We start from the raw sequence: 23,040 nt of genomic DNA, 5'->3' as shown, positions 1-23,040 counted from the left end.
GTATGCGTGGCTTGGTGCTGTCGTAGCATCTAAAGGCAGGGCAGAGGAAAATCTTTCTTCTTGTTTCATCTGCCTCTGTGGAATAGTTACCCTGCAGCAGAGCTCTCTGGGTGGCACTGCAGGAGAGAAAACTGGCTGTGGAGGGGCTTATCCAAGCAGAAACAGCAAAATAAGCCTTCCTCTGCTTCCTCCACACAGGGACCTAGTTTAGGACAGTCCTTATGGCCAGTGTTTTTATTCAGATTTTGGTTGGTTTGGGGTTTTTTTTCCCTTTCTTTACCCAGTGTGTTTTTTTTAGCCAAAACTTGATTTACTATTTGAGTAGAAAAATAGCCATATCCCAAGAAGCTTCAGGTTAGATGCAAAGGTTCATGTAAGATCATGCCACTGCATAGCTCCACATCGCTGGAGTCTCTAAGGGCTTGTGGATTCTTCTCTAAGGCCCCATGACTTTTCTCCCAAGCCCTCCAATGCCCTTGCCAAGGGGCAAGCTGTGGCCCCCACTGCCTTACCCTGAAGAGTTGAAACCAGAAGAGTTCATCGCAGCTTTGGAGTTGCTCTGGGCTGTGGCGGGGCTGCTGGCATGCAGTGCACTGCCAGGGGACGAGGGCCTGCTGGAATTCCCTGGGGAACACGATGATGTTACTGTGTGGCAGAGAAAGCAGAGTAAGACTGGGATCTCCTCCTCCTGCCTAGGACAGCCCAAGCCCAAACACTTCCACCGTATCTCATGCCCATCCTGCTGCTCATCTGAGTCACTGCCCTGCAGCACCGAGCAGAATCCGTGCCCCAGCACAGAGGAGGTGCTGGGGGTCCCCAGGGCTGCGCTCTCGGTGATTACTGTGAATCGCGCTTCTTGAAGGAGACCTGACAATGTTCGGCTGAAGACATGAAGTAACCTACCCCCAAGCACTCCTGCTGTTTGGCTTCTAGGTGTGCCTGGCTCCCAAACCTGAACACTCCAGTAAAATTTGCCCAGGATTAACCTGGGAATGTTATCATGCCCAGGAAGCTTTCCATGGCTTCATTCCAGCCAAGAGAAAGACTCGGCTGTTCTTATCCCCATACACTAACGTGGGGATACTTTCCCTGGCCAAACCCAAGGGTCTTAATAAGAGTGGCCTGCAAACGTGACCTAGACACCAAGTAGTCAGAGAGCCAAAGCAGAGGAAGGAAGGAAGGAATGGTGAGTGAGAGGTTTCTCACGGCTTACCAGTCCCAGGCATGGTGCTATGCACTGGATTGACGGAGAGGGGCCCCAAGGACCCTGAGGTAGAGACCTAGAGAGAAACAGAAGCAAACAGTAAGCAGTTGGCACTATGAGGACGTAGATCACAAAATGCCACTCCTTTCACATTCCCTTCAGAGTGCGCTCACTCCCGGGCAGACTTCTTGTCTACATCTGAGGCTCCCACAGATATTTCTATTCATATTCCAGTGTGGAAGCACCATTCTCAAATCCAGGGCCAGGGAAAGGAACCAGAATGAGCGTTACATGTGCCCAACACTCTCTTTATAGGTCTAAATCCTATATGGATTAGATCACCTATGGAAAGACCTGAAATTATCAAATGCAAGCCAAACTTTCTTGGAGTCCTGAGATCCAGTGGGTAGGAGCCACTGTCCTTTGGGTGCTTCAGACTGGATGTTCTCAATCTGAAACTTCCCAGTTCACTCTGGTCTTGGGCACAAATAATCCCTTTTCCTTTAGGGAGTTCTTGATGGGTGAGAATTCTCAGGTGACTATTACTAATTTGGTGGCTGCAATCGAAGCGAGCCAGGGGCATTTGTTGTTCCACTGTGATACTTTAACTAAAAGCAACACGTTGTTCAGAATGACTGATGAGCAAAGGCATACTCTGTACAATGCATCACAGGAAAATTATTCACCAAAGCAGCTGCCTTAAAAATTCATGGCTTGCAAGCAGCATTTTGTGCTTGTGACTGTAGATCAAGTCTGTTGTGCAACAAGTGACCAAACTTCTTATGATGTTTTCCTGCCTTCTGATGGATAATTCCAAAACCCAAAAGATTTCAAGATAAAATATTGCTTTCAAATGCATACGCTCCCTCCCACTCACATGTGCTCCAGCGTTAACACCACCGTAGGGAGGTTCCTGCCACTTTTATAGGTGGCAGCAACTAAGCAACTATTAAGTAGCAGAAATGCAATGTTGGCTTATTATCCACAGTAGCCACTGACAGTAGATAACAAGGACACACTTTCACCAACTCTCACAACAGTTTCTGTTTTCCTCATCCTTCCTGGCACTGAAAATATGCCTGCCCAAATGTGAATGTACAAGATGAGAGAAGGACAATTAGCACTACTGAAGTGTATTCTGCATTTCTGCACAGATGTAAACCAAACAGATATGTAAATGGTTACCATTAGGTTTCAGAGTTAACAACTAAATTAACATGAGTGGATGTAATTCTTATTCCATGGAATGCTGATTCCTCCTCCACTAACTTAGGAAAGCTTTGATTTACCATTCTCAGGATGAAAAGGTTTGGGACAGCACCCCTATTTGGATAAATTATCCTACAATTAAACTGATCGGTACCTTCTAGGAAACTTGTATTTTCTTTCTGTTGCTGTCATTAATAGAATAAAAATAAATGTTCTGTAAGTGTGGGCATGAGATTCCAATCAAGTTGGGATGCTGAGCACATGCCTGGTCCGTGGCTGGCCCAGCTGCCTCCCTGCACACTCCTGCAGGTGTGGTCCCCCACCGGACGGTGGAGTGGGCTTGCCAGCATCTCAGGGACTTGTGTGTACAAGGAAATGTCCTGTCCTGTTTCCTTTCCCAGCAAGCCCCGCTGCATCCCCCCACCCTTTTCTCTTCTTGTCTGGGATGGCACGTAGGATGTCATCCTTAATCCAAAGTCTCTCACCAGTCTGGAATTGTAGATAGGTGATTTAATGGGGGATGGCATCGGGCAGCTGATCCGCTTTTCCTTCTGGCGCCGGTTGCAGAACCAGACCCGAACCACCTCCTTTTCCATGGAGAGCTGCTCTGCTATCAAGGATATCTCCTCTGAACTGGGCTTGGGGTTCTGCTGAGAAAGGGCAGGAGGTTAAAGAAAGCCCTGGCGAGCCGTAACTCACAGCATCAGTGCGTGCTTCTGCTGCTGGAAGGGCAGAGGACAGGGGTGGCGTTGGCTGTAAACTGAGGAAGGGAGAAAATTTCCTTCCAAGACAAAGGGTAAATATTTGGTGAGAGATTATGTTCTATGAACCAGAAAGTGCTTCTGATTCAACACCAAATCTCATGGAATCAGTGGGGGATGAGTCACCTACCTGGCCCTGTTATTGCATAAAGCACCATGCTTTTTGATCTTAACAGCACCCTAAATCATTGCTCGGGGGAAGCTAATGGCTGGTGGTCTTCTTATCACTACACAGGAGACACAAGCTCGGGGTGCTGTTTGTACGCCTACCTGCGCCATCCCAGAAAAGCCATTTCTTCTGTTTCTTCCTCCATCCCTCATTCATGAAGGGAAATAATAGCACCTATCCTTTCTTCTGAGTCACTTACTTTCTGGTGCATTCGACAGCTCTGAGGATTTTGACCTGAGCTGGAGACTTGAGGGTCAAAACCACCTAGCATGGATGCCAAGACAGTCTTCCCATTACAAAGAATGCCTCATACTAGCTAAAAACTAAGGTACTCATAACGATCTGATAAAGACTGTCTTTTGTTCGCATTAACAGTCTTAGGAGGAAATTTTGATATGATCAGATATGAGGGAGAAACCAAGAAAAAATGAGAGCTGGTCAAAACCAGTTTTGATGAAAAATTTCTGGTGCATAATTTAGTCCTACCTATTTAAAGCTCTGCTCTCTGCAGTGATTTTTCTTGAAAATTCTGAAGCTTAAAAAGTAAAAGGCTCCACTTCGGAAATGATTCAGCAGCAATAGCTGGAGCAACTAGTTCTGTGGTCTCCCAAGACCCACTTAATGGGGCACCTGCTCTGTAGGGCACCACGGCCTCACGGGTCCCCTGCCCGCGCCTGCAACTCGCAAAGAGCAGCGGTGGGTGCAGGGGGTGGGCTTCCCCTACGGCGCTGAGCAGTGGGCAGCGATGGGCAGGTGTGGTGATGGAATTGTCATTCCTTTAAAACAACATTTACCAAGGAAATAATTGGGTCTGATTTCCTTGCTTTTGACGCTTTTCCTGCTAACCCCTTCAAGCATTTTTTTTAACCTGCTGTCAAAACAAACAAGGAGATCTCTTTCCGAGGGTTCAGTGCTGATATGACCTAGAAAATGCCAAACCCTGAGAGAGTTCACAACACACTGAAAGATTTTCCCCTCACATCTTGAAATCTTTTCTCCAGCGTGGAGCGAATGTTGGTCTCAATGCTGGTTCGCTTCTTTCTTTTCCGTCCAAACATCTCATTCACTGAGGGGTAGGAGTTGGGAGTGCTCATGGAAGAATCCAAAGGAGCAGATTCTGGGGAAAGAGGGAGGCAAGAGAGATACGCAAGAAAATAACGAATTATTTCCATTCCTAGATCCTTTCTGGGAACCATGGCACCTCCTAAAGTAAGTAAAGTGTCCCTACATTGTGGACCCTTCCTCTGAGGATGATTAAAATTGCTCCAGCAATTCATCATGATCTTGTCCAAATCATCAATGATCTTGTCCAAATCAGGAAAGAAGTAAGAGCGCTAAAATTTCAATCAACACTATTTTTCCTTTTTCTAGCTTGATTTCCAGCCTGCTTTGATGTGGAACACACATTTTCTAATGATTTCACACAGTTGAAGATGTTGACTTACATCACTTGGATCGAGCCTCATAGAGCTGAAACACCTGACGTGATACATTGACCAACGTGCGATGCCTGAAGGGCTGATGGCATTGCTGCAGTGGTTCGCAGCCAGCAGAGGACACCAGCCCAATCCTGCTGCTGCTGGGGATTCCCCTTGCAGTGACATCTTCCTTTTCTAATTATAGCTCGTGGGCTAATCGCTGAGAACTTTAGAAGTCCCTTCCTATTCTTTCCAGTTTACACAGGGAGGGACCAAATGGACCGGGGTGAAATGATCTGCCCCAGGCCATGCAACAGAGCAAGAGGCAGTGCAGGAAGGGACTGCCCCAGACACGGAATTGCAATTCCCATATTGCCAGGGAGAAAGGACAGATGTGGTTTGCCACTGAGGTGGCTATGCAGCCTGCTGTGTGATCCAGTCTGGGATCTGAGAGGCCTTAGCTCCAGCTCCATATTTCCTGGCTTTTATTGGAGGCTCCCTGGATGGATCCTCTTGTCCTGGCCAAGACTGGTGGCATTTCTGCATGTCATGTCACCTACCTGCATCACTCAGCCACTTCTCCAGCAGGGGTTTGAGCTTGCACATATTCTTAAAGCTCAGGTTGAGAGCCTCAAAGCGGGAAATGGTGGTCTGGCTGAAATCATTGCCATAGAGCTTCCCCATGGCAAGTCCGACGTCACCCTGCCAGAGAAGATCCAAATCACAACATGAGCTCAGAAAAGCCCCTCACAGCTTCCTGCTCTCAGACCGCCTCTCAAGTTGCTTCCAGAATAGGCTCAGCCTGGTTCCCACGACCTGCCTTCCAGAGAAAGTGTGACTTCTCTTCCCACGGGAATTTGCCCCACACCCCCTGAGCCTCTGTGTATTGGAGCAGTTGTGATAATGAGGTCGTGGTAATGAAGTATTAGGAAGGGGTTATCTCTTCATGTGTTTGGAAGAGGATGCTCCAAAGCAAGCCAGACTGTACCTACTCCAGCCCTTCCTCCATCTGTGCCTCTGCCACAACATCCCCCAGCCCCACATGTCCACACCACAAGCAACACCGCCCTGACCATGGACGAGGCTGCTCACCTGCGTGAACCCCAGTTTGATCCGCCTTTGTTTGAAAGTCTTAGCAAACTTTTCCAGCTCCTCCAGGTCACTGGGTTCCTCAGATGCCCCTGATGGAGTTAGGTGCTTTGCCACTTGCAAGTGCTGGGGTACATCCAAATGGGGTTCAACTGACGAGCCAGGGAGTCCAGAACGGCCCACAGCCTGTTAAAACCGCAGCAAAGACGCACAGAGTCACAACACCAGGGAAGCACACTGCTTCCTCTGCCATCTGCCCTTAACGAAGCAGCGCTTTTGTAGATGGGTGCTTCTCAGGGTGGGACGGCGCGTTGGACTGCATGTTGAGGCAAGTTACCTGTGATGCCAGGCTGGGTCCCGGCTGGGAGAGGAGAAGGCTGCCCTGTTGCTGAGGGAAGGAGAGGAGGTTTGGCTGCAAAGCTGAGGAGAGAAAGAGACACGTGTGATCAGAGCAGCTCCTGCACCAGCACGCGGGCAGCTGGGCATTGCTGCGCAGGGCAGGCTCGCGAAGCGCAGAGGGACAAGGTTCATTAGCTCTCTTTCAAAATAGCAGCATTTCAGCCCTTACAAATGTGGATGGCTCTGAGCTAGAGTAAGAGAAAGTAAAGGTTCTTTTCATGGCTTTTTAGCCTGAAAGGGATTATTACAATAATGATACAGGTAAAATATCTCATCCATTGATCCCCGCATGTAGCTCGTTAACCTAAGGCTGGACTAGGGCAGAGACAATTTACGTAGACATCTAACTTTGATTTTACACACCAAGAAGCAGAGAATTTACTACATCCTTAGTGGTGATCTCCCTCAGTGCTTCATCATTGTAGCTGCTAAAGAAAATGTGTGTCTTATTTCCAACATAAGCTTTTCTGACTCCAACTTTCAGCCACTTGATCTCATTAAAAAAAATCCTGATCCTACAGTTAATCTCATGAGCCTCTCCACTCTGCTTTCTACTATACATTTCATTTTTGAAGTTCATTTTGAAGCCATCTGACCCTTTCTTTTCCACGCTACTGTATTTCAAATAAATTGAATTTCTTTCCAAATATAAAAACTGGCACGAAATGATGAAAAGAAAAAGGAAAATCTATAAAACTAACAAAAACTCGTATTTATGGGGACTGCATAATTATTTAGTTGACAAACTGCCAAGTCCAAGCCTATACCTCTTACAGGAAACGTCCTAAAGGATTAAGTAGTGACCAAAGCATTGTAGCTTCCTAGAACCTTAGTTATGTTCTTCAAGTCTGTTGTGGGTGAAGCCTATAGAATTTAGTGAGGATTTATAACCTTTCTTGAAACAGTCAATATATTCTATTGATTATGAATGACAATTACAGGGAAAACTGTAGAAATTTATGGATTTCTGCAAAAAAAAAAAAAGGAAAAAATATTATCTCCAGAATCAATCATTCCCCCACCTCTCCCTCTTTCTGTCTTTCCTTTTTTAATTTAGATCTGAATGTGCAGGCTCCCATTTATTTATTTAGATTGGTGCTTCAATAAGCCTCCTCTAATGCTGGAACAACTTTGAATTTCAAATGCAGGCTGGTAATGAGGTGCACATTTTTAACAGTGAAGGTAATTAATCACTGGAATGGCTTGCCTAGGGACATGGCAGATGCTCTGTCATTTGGAGTCTTTAAAATCATGATTGAACACCTTTGCGAAAGCTAAGCTCTAGCTCAAAAGAAAATTATGGACTGGATTCAGGAATCACCGGTTTGACAGCTGGTGAGACCGAGGCTGTGTTTTTGTAAGATGAAGATTTCAGCAGCAATATTTTGGCTGACAGTGTCCCAGCATCTACCTGGCCGCTTGCTTCCACCTTTATGGCACAGAGCTCTCCCGCCCTGTTGAAATCCGCCAGCGCTGGCTGTTTGAAGGGCTGTGCGATGAATCACATCAGGGCACAATCAAGCAGACCTGGGAACTTATCTAGCTTAAAGCCAGCTTTAAAACAGACACCAAAGCAGAACACGTGCGCTCTTGGGATGGTTAAGCCCACAGCCAAGTCCCTTTGGCCATGAAATCTGTGAACTGATGTGCCCAGCAGTCAGAACTCAGGAACCATTGCGAGTGTTCCCATGGTGACTTCAGGGACAACTTCAGAAATAGTTTGTGCATCTCTTCGGTATGACGAACACTTCACCTGTACCTGCACCAAACAACTAATTCCACAAAACCAACCTATGCCTTCACTTCCACTCCCCAGGGGCTGTGCACACACATGGCAAAGCATCGTTAAAACTTGGCAGTCATCTATTCAAATGGAAGTGCTCTTGCACTACAAGCCAGTTACCGGCCAGAATATCCAGACTTGGTAAGGACTGGAACCAAAAGGGGTCACAGCCAAACAAGTGGCCATCTGTTGGAGGGGTTACAGATGCCAAGGGAAGTCACTGAACAGAAGAAACTCTATGCAAGGAACCAAGTTCTGTTTTGCAGTATAATGGGTTTCCCAGTGCACACGAATAAAGGCAGGCGGTAGGCAATGGTTTATCCTGACCCTGCCATTTCAAAAAACCCTAAATTCTAGATTATTGGTAAGTATACACAAAGTTTCTTCATGCATCACTCAGCATCACTTGGCAGAGAGAAGAGTTTATACACCGTCAATGGGAAATAGGTTTGACATTTGCCTACAATACAGGTTTTCTTTTGGAGAGTCTTTGCCAGCAGGTTCAAGCTACAGATATTTTAAGGTTTTAATTCTGAATAATTCTGATAGAGTCCCAGCACAGGGACCTCTGTGCTGGACTCTATCAAGAATGTGAGCAAAGGACCCGAGTCCCTTTGCATCTGGATCAGAGCCTGTGTTTGTCTGTCCACAAGCAGCGTAAAACATCATCCATGGCATGCCTGTATCCCTGTCACTGGAGAAATGCCATAACAAATATCGGCCATAAAGACAGAAAGTTTGGTCCTCAGTCCTTTCATCCCTTTCATGGAGCTGATCACACTGTGTTTCAGAAGTAGTTGGACCTCCTGTCCTCTCCATGGCTTGGAGCGAGATTTGGGAACAACCACTGGCATTCCCGAACCTCTCGGCTCTCATCCCTGGGTTGCTCCTGGCTAGGTTAGACTGTCCGGGTGCCAGCACAGCTCTTCCACCAGAGCAGCTCGGCTCCTTCTCTGGATTTACTCTCCCTCAGCTCCAGCTCTCCCGTTTTCTGGAAGCCCTGCGGAGGGCTGGCCCAGCGGGGGCTGTTCTGGTTTCAGAGGTGGGATCCCACCAGGCCCCAAGGTGGCACTCTTGGCCAGCACAAGCCACAGGTGCCCGGAGCATCTCCGGAGCGGGATCAGCACCCCGGGTGTGGGAACCGGCACGGGGGGAGGTGGGTGGAAATGCAGCTGGTAACAGCAGGGAAACAGACACCGTCACGCCGGGAAAACTTTAACGGAGAACATGAAAGCAACAGACATGAGAATGTTTTTCCTCGATATGCATCTGCTTATAGCAATGCCCCTTTCAGCTCTTCTTGCTCTTACCTTGTTGCCCAGCCTGAGACTGAGACAGAAGAAACTGGGGAACTGACTGCATGTGACCGGGAAGCAATACAAGCTGCTGCAGGGTGTGAAGAGAGCTCATATCCTACAGGGAAAAAAAAAACATAAGGAAAAACAAAACTGAGAGATGTCTGCTCTTCACACAGCATCACCTCTCCCACAAAGCTTCCTTGCTCTTTTATACCATCCTTGACCCCAGTCACACTCTCCACTTAGCTGCCAACACACCGGAATAGGGTAATTCATGCACTGCAGAGCTACAGACCCAGACATACTCTGGGATCTGAAGTTTTCAGCTGTATAAGAAGAATTCTGTGCTCACACACAGGCATCGGCATGGAGAACTGTCTACTTTTATCTGAAAAAGTTAATTCTTGCCAATGACAATTTTGAGGCACTGGCAATCAAAACCTAGCTGTTAGAAGTAACAGTGAAACCTCTTGGATTTCAATTTCTTCCAGCAAATGTGTTTTGAGAAAGTGTACTCCCTAAAATTACACAGGAAAGTGCAGCTGATGGTCCCATCTCACAGACACGGAGAGCCTGCTCTCCGCAGAAGGCCAGTGTCCCAGCCAGCCGTGTGCTGAGGTGGGAAAGAAGCGATTCCCCACAGCGCCTGATGCTCTGCAGCAACAGCAAAGGCATTGCAGCGAACACAGTGAGCGGCTCCGCGAAGGTTTCCTGTTCTTTGCCACGTACTGCCAGGAATTCCCCACCCTGCACTAAGCAGGACAGGCAATAGGTACTGAGAGAGCAGGATTACATCCTGGTGTTCTTTCATAGTGCTGGGGTCCAAACCCCACGTCTTTTGTTGGGATTAGGGGCTAAGAGTTTGCATTTACTTGGGGTAGACACACACATAAAAAAAGCCCCAGTAAGACCAACTGTCTGTAGAGGTATATTTTTAAAGGAACTTGTTACTCAATAAGATGAGCTCTTCGAGCTTCTCAAGAACTGTTTTGAAGCTTTGGGGAAATTAGACGATCCCTGAATTGTGTAGGGATCTCAATACCCCACGAGAGAATGAGGGAAGAGATTACTGAGCAGCTGTGTGGCCTTCTGGTATCTAACTCCCACTAGAACTTAACAAGAGCTAAGCGCTAAACTCCAATTTTTTACCTTAGAAAAGAAAAATTCCCTCAAGGAATTAATATCTTCTCTGGTATAAATCAGACTGAGGCAACATATTCAAGGATGGTTGTACTGATTCAGACCAATTGTTAATCTAGCCTAGAATCTGATCTCCAACAGTGGCATTAACCAGATGTTCATGGAAGGGGAAGGACCAGGCTGAGCATGTCTGACACTTCCCCTTGGTGGTGTCTCAGCCTCCAATTATTTTCAATTCAAGGGATTTCCTGAGTTTAGTGTGGTTTCTCTACTTAGTAGACAAACTTGAAGGAAAGGCTGTCTACTTAGTAGACCCTTGAAGGAAATCTCTTCCAAGTACATGTCCAGTCTCCCTTTGAACCCATGTAAAACTTTTTACAGAAAAGTAAGAGGTGAAGTGGGAAGCTGACTTTTGCCAACACAGATTCACTTTTCCAATTCAGTGTCCATCATACCTTTGAGTCTGCTTTTGCCACTGTCAAAAGGCACACATAATCTGGCCAGTGTCTCAAACCCAGCCTCTTCAAAGCTCCACTAACCGGTGCCAGCTCAGATTTCTGGATCCCTGAAGCAGCGAAATCACTTACCCCTGCGATTTGGCTGCCAGGCATCATTGATGATCCCTGCACAAGGTGACCTGACCTAGGGGGGATTGTAGATTGCAAGGAGTCGCTGAGGTCTTCGGTTTTAATCTGAAAAAGAGCAAAGTAACTGTTAGCATCGGGGAGCAGAGATAAGGGGCACCAGGAGGCGTGGGGTGGCTGGGAGTCTGAGGGGCTGGAGGGGTTGGCAGGGCTCCTTTCAGGGAAAAGTGAAGAGGTCAGGACCCACTGCTTCCCCCCTGGCTTTGTGGAACGGCGTGGTCATTCCCCGCTTCTGCTCTCCAGTCCATAACGCAGACATAGTTTTTCTGCTCTGCCAAGCCAAGGGGAGGCTTGCAGTTTGCTCAGTTAAAACACATTAATTAAAACACTTTAGGAAGTAACTAAGTTTTAGTGACTTAGCAAGGTTTAAAGCATACGAGTGCTTTCCTCAGACAAAACACTGTGGCATTTTGTGGAGTTATAAGGAAGACACGAAGCAATTCTTTATAGATCACAGAGTGCAACCCTGTGGTGGGGTTGGCTATAGATAGCCTCTCATTTTGTTCTGCAGGTACCAGAGCAGGGTACAAGGGGATGGGAAAAGAAAGGTCACGAAGCAGAAGACCTCAAAAAGTAGTGTACTCTTCCAGAGTTGAAAATGCAGCACCCCGGGCACCAAATGTATTTGCTCAGCTTCTGCCAGAAAGCAACAAGGATTTGTACTCCTCTGGTGAGGAGAAATCTGCTTCCTCAGCTAGAACAAGCCATGGAAAAAAGAACAGGAAAACTTCACAGGTGTCAACCCTCTGTCCAGTGGTCATTTTGATCTACTTTCATGTTCAAGGAAGATTCTTGTCTACAAAAAAATCATGATTTCTGAGTCCACATCCTTGAGAGAAGAATTTACCTGAGAACCAGAACTGAATCCTTGTTTCTGGTTTGTTCCATAGTCTCCATGTTGATTTCAAGCATTGTTACTCCATTAAAAACAAACAAAACCCCCCAAAAACAACCCCCAAAACAACCCCAAAACCAAACACATATCCCCAAAAAACCCAAGCAAACAAAAAGTCCCCCCAAAAAACTGTTACCTGACTTTGTACCAGCTGAAATCCTTTGGTAAGGCTGACTGGGACAGGAGAGAGGGGAACCCGGTTGGGGAGATTTTAGAAGTTTTTAGGTTAATTCCTGAAAGCTGTATGAGGGGTCTCTATACGCAGGTGCCATGCACAGGAGACAGAAAAGTCATACCGAGCTCCTATAACACATTTTCTCTATGAGAAGATCCAAGCAAAGAATTTCCAAACTTAGGCTCAAATTTTTCCTAAGCACAAGAATGCCTGGAACCAGACTCACACCATGAGTCCCATTCCTCACCTAAACCTTTCTAGCGCACCAAGAGGCTCCAGTTTCCACCAACTAGAAAAACCAGGAGGACATCAGAAAGGACAGGTCCTGAAAACCCTGTCCACAGGCTCAGCATTGCGGATTCACTCTGACTAGTGGGGCTGAACTCCAGCATCTCCCACCACATCCCTCCCGAGCCCAGCACCCTGCAGAAGACAAGCAGGGTCGCGCTTGCCGGGGTTTTGCAGGGCTGATGGGGACCTCGGGTCATACAACCTCCAACCAGCAGAGGGGGACAAGAAATTCACCTTTTAAAAACGATGGCCCAAGCCAATATTTTTGGTCGAGGGAGGTTTGATTTCAATTTGACTAAAGCAAACAAATACACGTATCTCCACCGGGGCAGGAGAAAAGGAGAAAATGGGGTCACAAAGAGGCTTGCAGCTGCAGCGCAGGGAGCTGGCCCTTAACGTTAACCTCGGCATTTTGGAAGGTACTACACAGAGGGAAGAGAATTACAACATCTTCTTTCATTACAACTATAGTTCTGGACACCGCCGAAACTAGTTTTGCAATAATCCTAGCTCCCTGCAACAAGAGTTATACATGCTATTAATTCCAGTTCTTTCCTACCTTTCAGGTTGGCATGATCATCCCTCTTAGCCTGGCGAAAAAAAGTCAGATGGAAAGGTCTTCTCGATCACTATCAATGTGGATAGTGTCCAAGTTATTAAATGTTAGACAAAAAGCTCAGGAGAATACACCGTTACGCCAAGCCATCCAGTCATTGCAGAAAATGGCTTTATGCACGTTTTTCTTTCTGAGGGTGCATTAAAAAGAAGTCATCCAAGCCAAAAAGAAAAAATAAATTAAAAAAAATAATAATTACCCCTGCTTGCAATTCATGTGTGTCTGCCTCACACAACGCAGTCATCCAAGTCTGAACAGTCCCAAAAAGAAAAGTTATCCGCGTCTTAGAGAACAAGGCACTTGATCCCGCCTAAGTTATGATCCCAATAGGAGTGGAGTGTTGAAGAAGCACAAGCCATTTCCAAACTGAAATCAATTTTTACAGCTGCCAAGCGGAATGATTTGGAAGCGTTCCAGGGTGAAAGGGGTGTGTAGCTGCATCCAGGCATCGCACAATATGAGAACGGGAGGTGGGTTTGGCAAAGGACCGGTTCCCGATTTAAAAACAACAACATCTCCCACTGCTCCTTCCCCCGTCCCTGGAATTCTCCGGCTCCCTCCTGCGCAGTGGGCGGGAACCTGGGTGTTCTTGACAAATCCTTCTCCCCTGCACCTATTTTCATTGGGTTTAGGCTCAAATTTACCTCTCCCTCCTCTTCCTCTCCGCAACAGGCCTGCAGCTGGCTAATTGTTCATTAGCAAGAGTTCGGGGTATATCCAAAACTTTTGGGATGGTTTATGCAAATCCTGCACCTTCATTTTTTCCCTGGCTAAACCGGCAATATTACTAACTGTACATTAAAAAAACCAAAACCAAAACCCCCAAAAAACCACACACATTGTGGGCGAGGCCACTCAATATCATGAGACTCCCTTAAAATAATGTAAATTTCTAATTAATAAAACACAGGGAGGAGTTGCCTTCTCCTTTCCCAGTGCATCTGACACCTATTTGCAAGCATTTTCTACAAATATGAGAAAAGTTTTCAAGGAACCAAAGATGTTCAAAATGGTTAGAGTCACCTTGTGTAGGTATTTGACGAGAACCCTGCTGAAACATTGCAAGTGAGCAACAGTTATCCAGTTAGAACCAGGAGCAGATCCCACTGTGGTCCTTAGGACCTTGGTTTTACGTGATGATCAGGCCAGATGGGGAACAAGAAGTCATCGGGAGCAAACCTAACTTTCTTCCCATTGAGTTTGACTTGGGGAAATAAACCTCTGTAAGGAAAAATAAGCTCGTGAAACAGCGGGACCAAGGGAAGTGCTGCAAACACATCCTGCTCACCCAGAGCCGGGGAGCTGGGCTGCTGGCTGGGAACCCACGGGCACCTTCTCCCCTCGGGCTGGAGGGGAGCCCCCAGGAAGAGCCGGGAGAGCTTGAAGCCTCCGGAGGAGGTAACGGCAGGTGGCAGCTCCCATACGCCCCGCGACCTCGGGCTGCTCCGGGGTAGGAAGGGAATCACGCCTGCAAATCTCAAGTGGATGTTTTCACAGCCTTAAAATAGGGTCAGCTGCCCCCAAGCAATGGGAGTGAAAAACACAGGAAGGGTGACTGGATGGAAGGAGAGTCCTTTCCTTACTTGGCTAGCACGTCTGCCGGGCCTGGCCAAGGATGGGTTGTTTCTTACCTATCTCTGGCCTAAAAACAAAAACAAAAAGCAAAACAAACTAAGAAACATATTGAGGGTGATGGAAAATGATCAAAGCTCTTCAGCCTGCTTGCGTAACCGATTTGTGGAAGGTGTTTCATAAACATTTCATAAGAAGGAGAATTATGAAGAAAACATCTCCCAACCTGCCTGCAATTACTGCACAAACTCTTCCTTACCAGTAGGAAGAAGGAGAGAAGAAAAAAAAAAATAGAGTACATCTGTTTTGTAACTGATCTGTGAACTTTTGGCAAACATTCGGCTCATGAAAACATCCTGCAGACATATTGCAGAGCTGTAAAAAGCCAGCCGTACAGGAGGAAGTTGGAAAGATTCACCTCGGCAGCTCCGATTTCACTGCGTGGAAGCCCGTACCCGTCCGATGGACCGGCCGGCTGAGCCACGTTGGGTCGATGGGCCGGCGGTCGGGTCCCACGGCTCAGGCAGGACCCTGGCTTTGGCTCTGCTGGTCACTTGGCCCAGCTCAGGGTCCCTGCTCGCTGGCAGGCTGGGTTGGTCTCCCTCACCTATTCGGCACCAAAGCGGGCAGCCTGGGTGCAGCCCCGACACCTCCTTTCGGCGAGCGCTTCTGATGTAACATAAGCACCGCTCCATCATCCCCTTCACAGAGGTGGGACCCACCAACTGGTTCAGCACCCAGAGCCTCGGATGCTTTCCCCAAATCTAAGATAAGAGATCTCCGTACCCTGCCAGCGTGAGGCCCTTAGAGCCATGTCAGCCTTCTCCCGTAGCAGCTACCAGACGGGAGCTGCAGTCGTTATTGTCAGATAGAAAACAATCATATTTGTTGTGTAGTTTCTATTTGGACGGTAACCTCTTTGAAACAGATATTTATCTGCCTTTGTATCTGGCTTATCTCATAGTCAGCAACTCACAACTGTTTAAGAGTTTGACTTACTCATATCCCTCCCTCCCCTGCTTGCAGAGCAGTAAGGCTGTTTCCCTGGGCAGAGGAGGATCAGGTGCACACGGAGGGTCTGAACCAATTGTCCCTCAGTGAAAACAAAGGGCACGGTTCTTCCAGGGCCCAGTCACCCCCAAAGTGCTATTCAGTACAACAGGGCTGTCTGCAGCGGCCCCAGAGTGATTCGCCTGGAGTGAAGGGAGGAAGTTTTACGACAGAAACAGGTATCAGAACTGGATCCAAGGCTATTGCAGTTAACTAAGCCTTCCCACCTTCCCATGGCGTAAGTGTACTTCTCTGGGAATTACCTGCACACGTGGGCACCATAAAATAAAAAACACACTAATAATAAATTATAGCAATAATAATAATAATGGGCTTGCAATTACTATTTCCACATGTACTATCCTGCACGTACGGCAAGGCTTCACAGACATGCAGGAAAAAAGCAGAAAACCCTTATGTCAATGCAACGATATTCACTCTGTAATGTCTGATATCCTTTCACACCAGAGGGTGGGATTTTTCAGAAGCTGACAACATGATAAAAGAGGAATTAATCCCACGCTGAATGCCTAACAGACTATATCCTAAAACTCAGCGATGACAGCACACTGAAAAATTAAAATGTAATTCCTAACCTCAACACACCTGCATCACAGTTATATGAGGCCTTTGCATTTATGAACTGAGGCATGATTGAATATGCTTTGTCCTCCTCTGAGCTTCAGCTCGGGATGTTAAGAGTTGTGCCTTAGCTGTAGTAGAAGTGGGGTGGGAAATCAAAACCTTCAGAGTAACAGAGCTGCATGCTTCACAGAAGAAAACAAACAGAACCACGCTCAGCTTTGCATTCGTGGCCTTTCTGACACAGCATGCCCTAGTATTTTTGCTTTTAAACAGAGAACAGGAAAAAGAAGTCACACTTCTGTGCCAAATGATAAACCTCAAGACGATCATGGGTAGCACAGCAGGCTTCAAAAGCAGGTGCTGGGCAAGGGGGTGGAGGACCAAACCCAGAGGTGGGAAGAGCACGTGCCCTAAACGGCCACGCTCGCAGCTGCGCCTGCCCAGGGCAGCGTGTCCTGGCGCGGGATGCACTCGCGCTAGAGGCTGCAGCCTCAGCAAGAGCCTCGGGAGCACAGGAGCTGGCTGCTGCTTTCGGGAGGCGATCCATGTTCAGGGAGCACTGAACTGGCAACAGCATACTGAAAAGCAACCACTTAGAGCATCTTTGCTCTTGCTATTGGTACTCAGGCATGTGGTACCTTCTCTGGCAAGGCCTGTGGACACGGCAGATTGGAAGCATTTACAAAAAGGGGAGGGGAAGATACCATTTTCTTGGTCAGAACGGTGAGAACCTCCAAACAAAGCATGGAAAGCAATTTTACCACCATTAAGCCTGCAATTTCTCTCACGTCTCCATTTTCCAGGACTCTCCCTGCCCCTTCCTCCCTAGCCATTCTCAGCCCAGAGGTCCTGCCCTTCTGCCCCAACCTTCTCATGCGCTGTCACACTGCTCCCTGCATCTCTCTCAATTTCACTTGCCCAACTTCCAAAGCTCTCCAGAACTCCACCTCTGCCTACACCTTTGTGCTTATCTTCTCTGCTCCCACCTTGGGCTGCATCCCTGCCCCTTTCCTTATCAATCCGATTTCACACACCAGGCTTCATGGCTTCTCCCATGCCCTCTTGCATGCTCACACAGGTTCCCTGGAGCCTAATCATGTTCCTGTTGAAGTCAGCAGCAATGTTGCCTTATTGGGCTTTTCTGGGGCCAGAATCAGACCCTTAACTGTTCTCCAAATTCCCTGCATGAGAAAATTTCCCCTTTCCATGGATCTCTTGTCTAGGGGGAGGGAGCTGTGGTTATTCTGGACTCTCTGTGCCCTCTGGCTGTCAACTAGTCATGAGCCATCTAAATACCTGGCACTGCCTCCCTGCTGCACAGCACCGCGGACCCCGGATCAGTCACCCAGGAGGAGGGCAGAGCAGTGTCCACCCACCCAGTCGTGGCACAGGGAGCCCTTGGTAGCTGGGCACTCCCCACCACATCCCGTGTTTGAAAGGAATTAATTTGGAATCAGACGGCTCCCGTGACTGGGGCTGGCTCCATCCCAGCTCCACCGGTTTCTCGGATTGGTTCACGGTTGTTTTGGCACCAGTTGCCGCGCCCCAGGGAACTGGGACACAGGAAGAGCAGCTAGAGGAATTGCATTAAATACACACCAGTAATATAATTTAAAAAGAAAGGGAGAGTGAGAAAGATCAACTTCTCTGGAGACTATCACAGAGGTTTCCATTATGGGTGGAGGGAATGAAGTCTAGTGATCGAGGGAGCCCAGAGCCAGTTCTCTCCTCTGGGCTCAGTGGCTCCAGGCAACTTCTCCGTGCTGGGCAAGAGGGCTCCTGGCTGGCATAAACCCAACACCTGGCTCCTAAGGGGCTGAGCAGCCCCAGTTCAGCCCACTGATTTCACATGGAGCACTGGCAGATCAGCACCTCTGGGAAGAGAGAAAGTGCACTCTGATGTCAGGCTTCCAAAATTAGAGGCCATGCTGGAAACCCCATGGCCTTCGCCTCTTTATGCTATGACTTGCCCTTCTGCAAAATGGGTATAGGGCCCCACCCTTGCTGGGTGGTGCAGGCTTTTGATTGAATTCTTGGAGCTCACCAGATGAAAGGCCTTCAAGAATTCCGAGTCCTCTCCTTATTACCGATGAGCCATCCTCCAGTGGGCAGAAGAGTCATATCCATGCACAGTAGTTCGTGCAAGTCACTGCTTAAAAAGGTGCCGGCCAACCTAAATAGTGGTTTGACAGCGACAACCATGCCTTAAGCCTAGATTCTATTGTGGAAACAATTGTTATGTCCCTTTAGAGAGGTCCATGAAACTGGGGCTTGTCCCCTGCGAGCCTAGAAAGTATTTCCCAAAGGATGATAGGAGCCCAGTCGGAGCAGGGAATTTGCATGAAGGGAAGACCTGTCTGTCTCTCCCTCATCTCTAAGACAGCTTTGAAACAGCTGTACAAGATACACGGCTGGTGGACTGAGGCAACAAGCGCAGGAAATACCATATAAATACAGGTTGCTCTTTAGAAGCCTGGAGCAGGAAAGCAGGAGTTTGTGAACGGACCACAGCTGGATCGTAAGAAACAGATACAATCCAGCCATGTCTGAAGCAGTGCTGGGCTGTTGTCAACTGTTACTGGCTAACATAAAATTAATCCGATGGTTTCAGTCCACCTGTTGAGAAAACATTTTAGAAGGCCAAATTCCTTCCTCCCATTTCCATCCCCCTTCCCTTCACAAGCTTCCCCCAAGACTCACTGGCTGGTTTGGGAGTTCATTCCCAGCGATCTCATCTGAGGGCCTCTGCAAGGCGCCAGAACCAAACTAGCTTGAAGAAGGGGTTCCTCTACATATCTGTCCTAAGCAAAGCAGCGCCGTATATAGAAACAGAGGACTTCCCCTCCAGCCAGGGCTTTCTCTGATGCTTTCCCAAAGGGCTGCATTTCAATGACGAACCAGCGCACACATACAAATTTATGCAATCAGTCTGTCCCTAGGACAGAGCAGGGAAACTTCAAAAGGGAAAGGCCAAGGTGGTGCTCAGCTTAGATCCAGTGTCAGTCAAGGCAGATACGGACAGCCAGGCTGATTTCCAGTTAGTGAAGGCTCAAGAGATGAAAAGCAGATGCAAGACTTGGGCTGATACCCTGGGGCAATGCAGAGAAGAGAGAGTGAAATCTGAATTGATCCCCAGAGGGAAGAAGGAAGCAGGATGTGAACCTCCCCCTGAGAGGAGGGCAAAACAGGACTGGGATGGAAATCTGGAGGGCAGACTGAAACCTGAACTACCCACAGGGAAAAGCCAAGCAGGAACAGAAATGACATGTAGGGAACACAGGAGATTAGGGGGAGGTGGGAACACAAAGTGGAATGAAGAAGTATGAGAGAGATCCCTGGGGGGAGGGAAGCCCTGATTGAGCAAAATTAAATCTGCAGGGAGTTTTGCATCCCAGATATTAATAACAAACTACCTAGCAAGTTAGGCCCTTCTTTCCACCTTCAAAAGGATGGAGGGGAGGAAGAACTTGTCTGTGGTTGAGCACAAGACTATGAATCAGAGAATCGGAGTCCATATCCCAGCTCTGCTAGGGAGCAGGTCCCGGGATTACAATACACCTCAATGTCCACAGGCAACTGTCCTATAAAGCATCCACTGATTTCAACTGCAATCACGGTGCTCAGCATCTTTGGGAAAAGCCAGGTAGTCAGCCTGTGTCTGCCTCATCTGTAAGACAGGGTTAAACACCTCCCTACCTTCCAGAGGCACCAGGATGCAAAATTCATTAGCACGATACCTTCAGACGTGTGGGTGGAAAGTACCAAACAAGGTCAGAGTGTTATTAATGGCACTGAAAAAGAGCCACCAGTGACTTTAGATCTCAGATGCAGTTTGCCCACTTTAATTTCTCGTAGCGTGTCTACAGGACATCAGCTCTGACGACCTGAGGCAACCCACTCTATTACCTCATAACAACTGTTGAAAACCCCACATAAACCTCAAAAATTAAAGTTTCCTTGGACAATGGCTCTGTCGGGTATGAACAGGGCAGGGAGAGGAGTTAGATAAGGAGGTCCTGAGGGAGGGGAACCTCTTTGGCACCTCTTGCAGAGAGCAGGGCAGTAACACATGGGATCCTTCACTTGGTTTTGGAAGGGAGGAATTCTTCAGCAGACCCAGCTCCTCACTGCTCTTTTGTGATATACTGGAGGACACACTCAATGGCCAGAAAAGTCTGCTCAGGTCCTGCTGACTGGGGGGAATCTTAAGCAGCTCAATTATTTAATGCTGACTGACCACTGTAAGAGAGTGATCTTGAAACGTGTCCCTTACAGTCATCTGCAACAGTCAAAATGGCAATGTGCATGACCTGGTGTGCAAATGTAGGTGTTGAGCTAATGTGCATATGAAATATGAGGCCACTTCAATTGTGTATCTTATTTCCTTATTTTGTTCCAGATGCTTCCCTTTGTTTTCTGAAGATCTCTCCTGCCCCAGCAATACATCTCCAAGCTACCTCCTTTCCCCAGGTAAATCCATCCCAAGATCCTATTTCTAGGAGGTCTGTTGGAAAGAGATATATATCCTTATTACATCCCCTTATTGCTGTAAACCAAAGAAAACAAAGTAATAGGAGTAAAGAGCCATCAGGAAAATTCAAGCTGTGCTGCGCCCTGGGCTGCTCAAACACAGTAGTGCCTGCTTGTCTGTCTTAATATTGTGAGGTCTCACGGCAGGATCACCTTCACATCGATACAAATATCAAACCTGTCATTATCATTAAACAAATGACAGCCTGTCTGCAAGGGTTAGCCTTCTGCTGGAATGAAACCACATGGCATATTTGGTTACATGCAGATCCTGCTAAGCCTTTCCTGCACTAACGACACATAACCTCTCAGCTTTATTTTGAGACGTATTTTTTCTCAGTGGAGTTCAGTGCTTGAGACCATGAAAAGGCTTGGAAGGGACTGCACCTTCCGTCTTCTGGAAGGAGAGGAGATCTGAGCCTTCGTTCCTCCCTGGCACTCAGAGACTGCATTGCTGCAAGGACCAACAGATGACACGATCCTACACATTACTTTCCTGATGGAAAATAAATCGGTGATTCAGCATCTGTATATTTTCCTCCTCCAGCTGCGGATTAACGCACAGCACCGTGTGCTGGGCTGCAACGCTCACACCGCGCACACAAGCCCTTCATCTCTCAAAACCATCAGCCCTAGCTCCGTGTGTGTAATTCCAGAAGGCAACATTATCTCAGGGACTAACTCCAGGCACAGGGTGAATTACCTGGCTCTCTAGGACAGTTCTCTTCAGAGCCATCTACAAAAACAAACAGCGCAATATTTCCTTGAAGGCGGACGGGGAAATAAACCAAACAAGAGCTGGTGAGACCGCAGCAGCACCGCCTGGTAAGGATCACCACATTACAGCAAGTAAAGGTTCCCGTTTCCACACCTGCAGTCGGACCTTCTCTTGGTCCCACTCAATGCCCTTCCATGGCAAGACTCTGAAGCCACGTTTGCCGAGTTACTCAGTTCTGTCCCTGCCACGCTCTGGACACGATCCCAAACCAACAAGCAGCAGATGTCCCTATCCAGGCTGCCAGCACTGAAGGTGAAAGTTTATTACCATCTCCCTGCATTTCCCTTGATATAAACAGGAAACAACCAGTATTAGACTCACTAAATAAAAAGCCAAACCAGATAGGCAAGGCAGAAGATGCTTCTTTTTCCATACACACCCTTTTCCCTCTCATTCACATACAAATTAGTGTTGCATCCAGGTGGGAGGAGAGTTTGAAGAGGGGAGGGGGGAAGAAATGTTTGCCAAATAGGCTGAGGGATCAGAAGGCAGCTTTCTCATAAAGCGCAGGGCTGACCCACAAACTGGGAGAAAACCTCAAACTCCGCAAGAGTTGCCCTCCTCCCCGTTTTCAGGGTGAGAGCAGCCACAGCAGGGAACTGGTAGGCAAGTAAGGGGTCTAACCAGGTCACTCCACCCTTCCCTTCCTGCCTGGAGCATAACATGGGAGGGAAACAGACCTGAAATGTAGGCCATCTACAAAGACTGGGGGAGAGGCTTAAATGATGTGAGATTTATGATCTTCAAAGCGATTAGCGCCCAGCACTCCAAATAAAGTCAAAGAAAGCTCAGCAGCTCTTGCATTCAGTTTGGAGTTGTGTTTCAAACCATACTTCTCTGGCTTCAGTTTGAAAACTTGAATTGCAAGGTAACAGAAAAAAAAAAAAAAAAAAAAAAGCCATCCAAAACCAACCTCAAACCCCAAACCAAAATTAAAAAACCCACCAACCTCCACCCCTAATTAAAGAGCTCAGCACTTGATTTTACATGAAAACACTTTGATATTTCCATATCTCCCCTCTTCCTTTTTCCCGTCATTTGAAATCTGTTTGCTGAATTGAAGATGAATTCAGCAATAGCTGAGGTCAGCCTGAAACGTGAGTGTATAACCCGTGTGCATTTGGGCTCATGCTCATTTAAAATAACAATAATAATAATAATAATAATAACAATAATGGCTCAAGTCTACACACGGCCTTGAGAGGGCCAAGAGAGGGAGACAAAGAGCCATTTGCACAAACCTGTGTCCACTCTCACGGACTTACATCCCCATCCCTGACATCACTGGAAAACCCCTTCTGCGGACACTACCTATGTTTTGGGTAATCGGACCAGATTAAAAAAACAACACCAACAACAACATAAAAAAAACCCAACAAACAAACAAACCAGAAAACCCCAAAACATTAAAACGAGCACGTTTTCAGGCTTTGG

The 23,040-nt window shown here is 47.4% G+C and overlaps 1 protein-coding gene across 1 annotated transcript in view; it reads right to left on the bottom strand.

The window, feature by feature from the left end:
* The window catches only part of POU2F3 (POU class 2 homeobox 3), a 42,487-nt gene that overhangs the window by 1,061 nt on the left and 18,386 nt on the right, over positions 1–23,040 (bottom strand). The window contains exons 5-13 of the mRNA XM_056322772.1: positions 11,058–11,162; positions 9,343–9,445; positions 6,188–6,270; positions 5,854–6,036; positions 5,322–5,463; positions 4,324–4,460; positions 2,899–3,060; positions 1,214–1,280; positions 513–645 (exon numbers count right to left, since the gene is read on the bottom strand). Of these exons, the coding sequence (XP_056178747.1) occupies positions 513–645; positions 1,214–1,280; positions 2,899–3,060; positions 4,324–4,460; positions 5,322–5,463; positions 5,854–6,036; positions 6,188–6,270; positions 9,343–9,445; positions 11,058–11,162 (1,115 nt within the window). The remainder of the gene's footprint in view (positions 1–512; positions 646–1,213; positions 1,281–2,898; positions 3,061–4,323; positions 4,461–5,321; positions 5,464–5,853; positions 6,037–6,187; positions 6,271–9,342; positions 9,446–11,057; positions 11,163–23,040) is intronic.

This window comes from Falco biarmicus, chromosome 20 (genome assembly GCF_023638135.1).
Source record: "Falco biarmicus isolate bFalBia1 chromosome 20, bFalBia1.pri, whole genome shotgun sequence".
NCBI classification, from domain to species: Eukaryota; Metazoa; Chordata; class Aves; order Falconiformes; family Falconidae; genus Falco; species Falco biarmicus.
The sequence above is the reverse complement of the archived record's forward strand: the minus strand, read 5'-3'. Positions and strand labels throughout refer to the sequence as shown.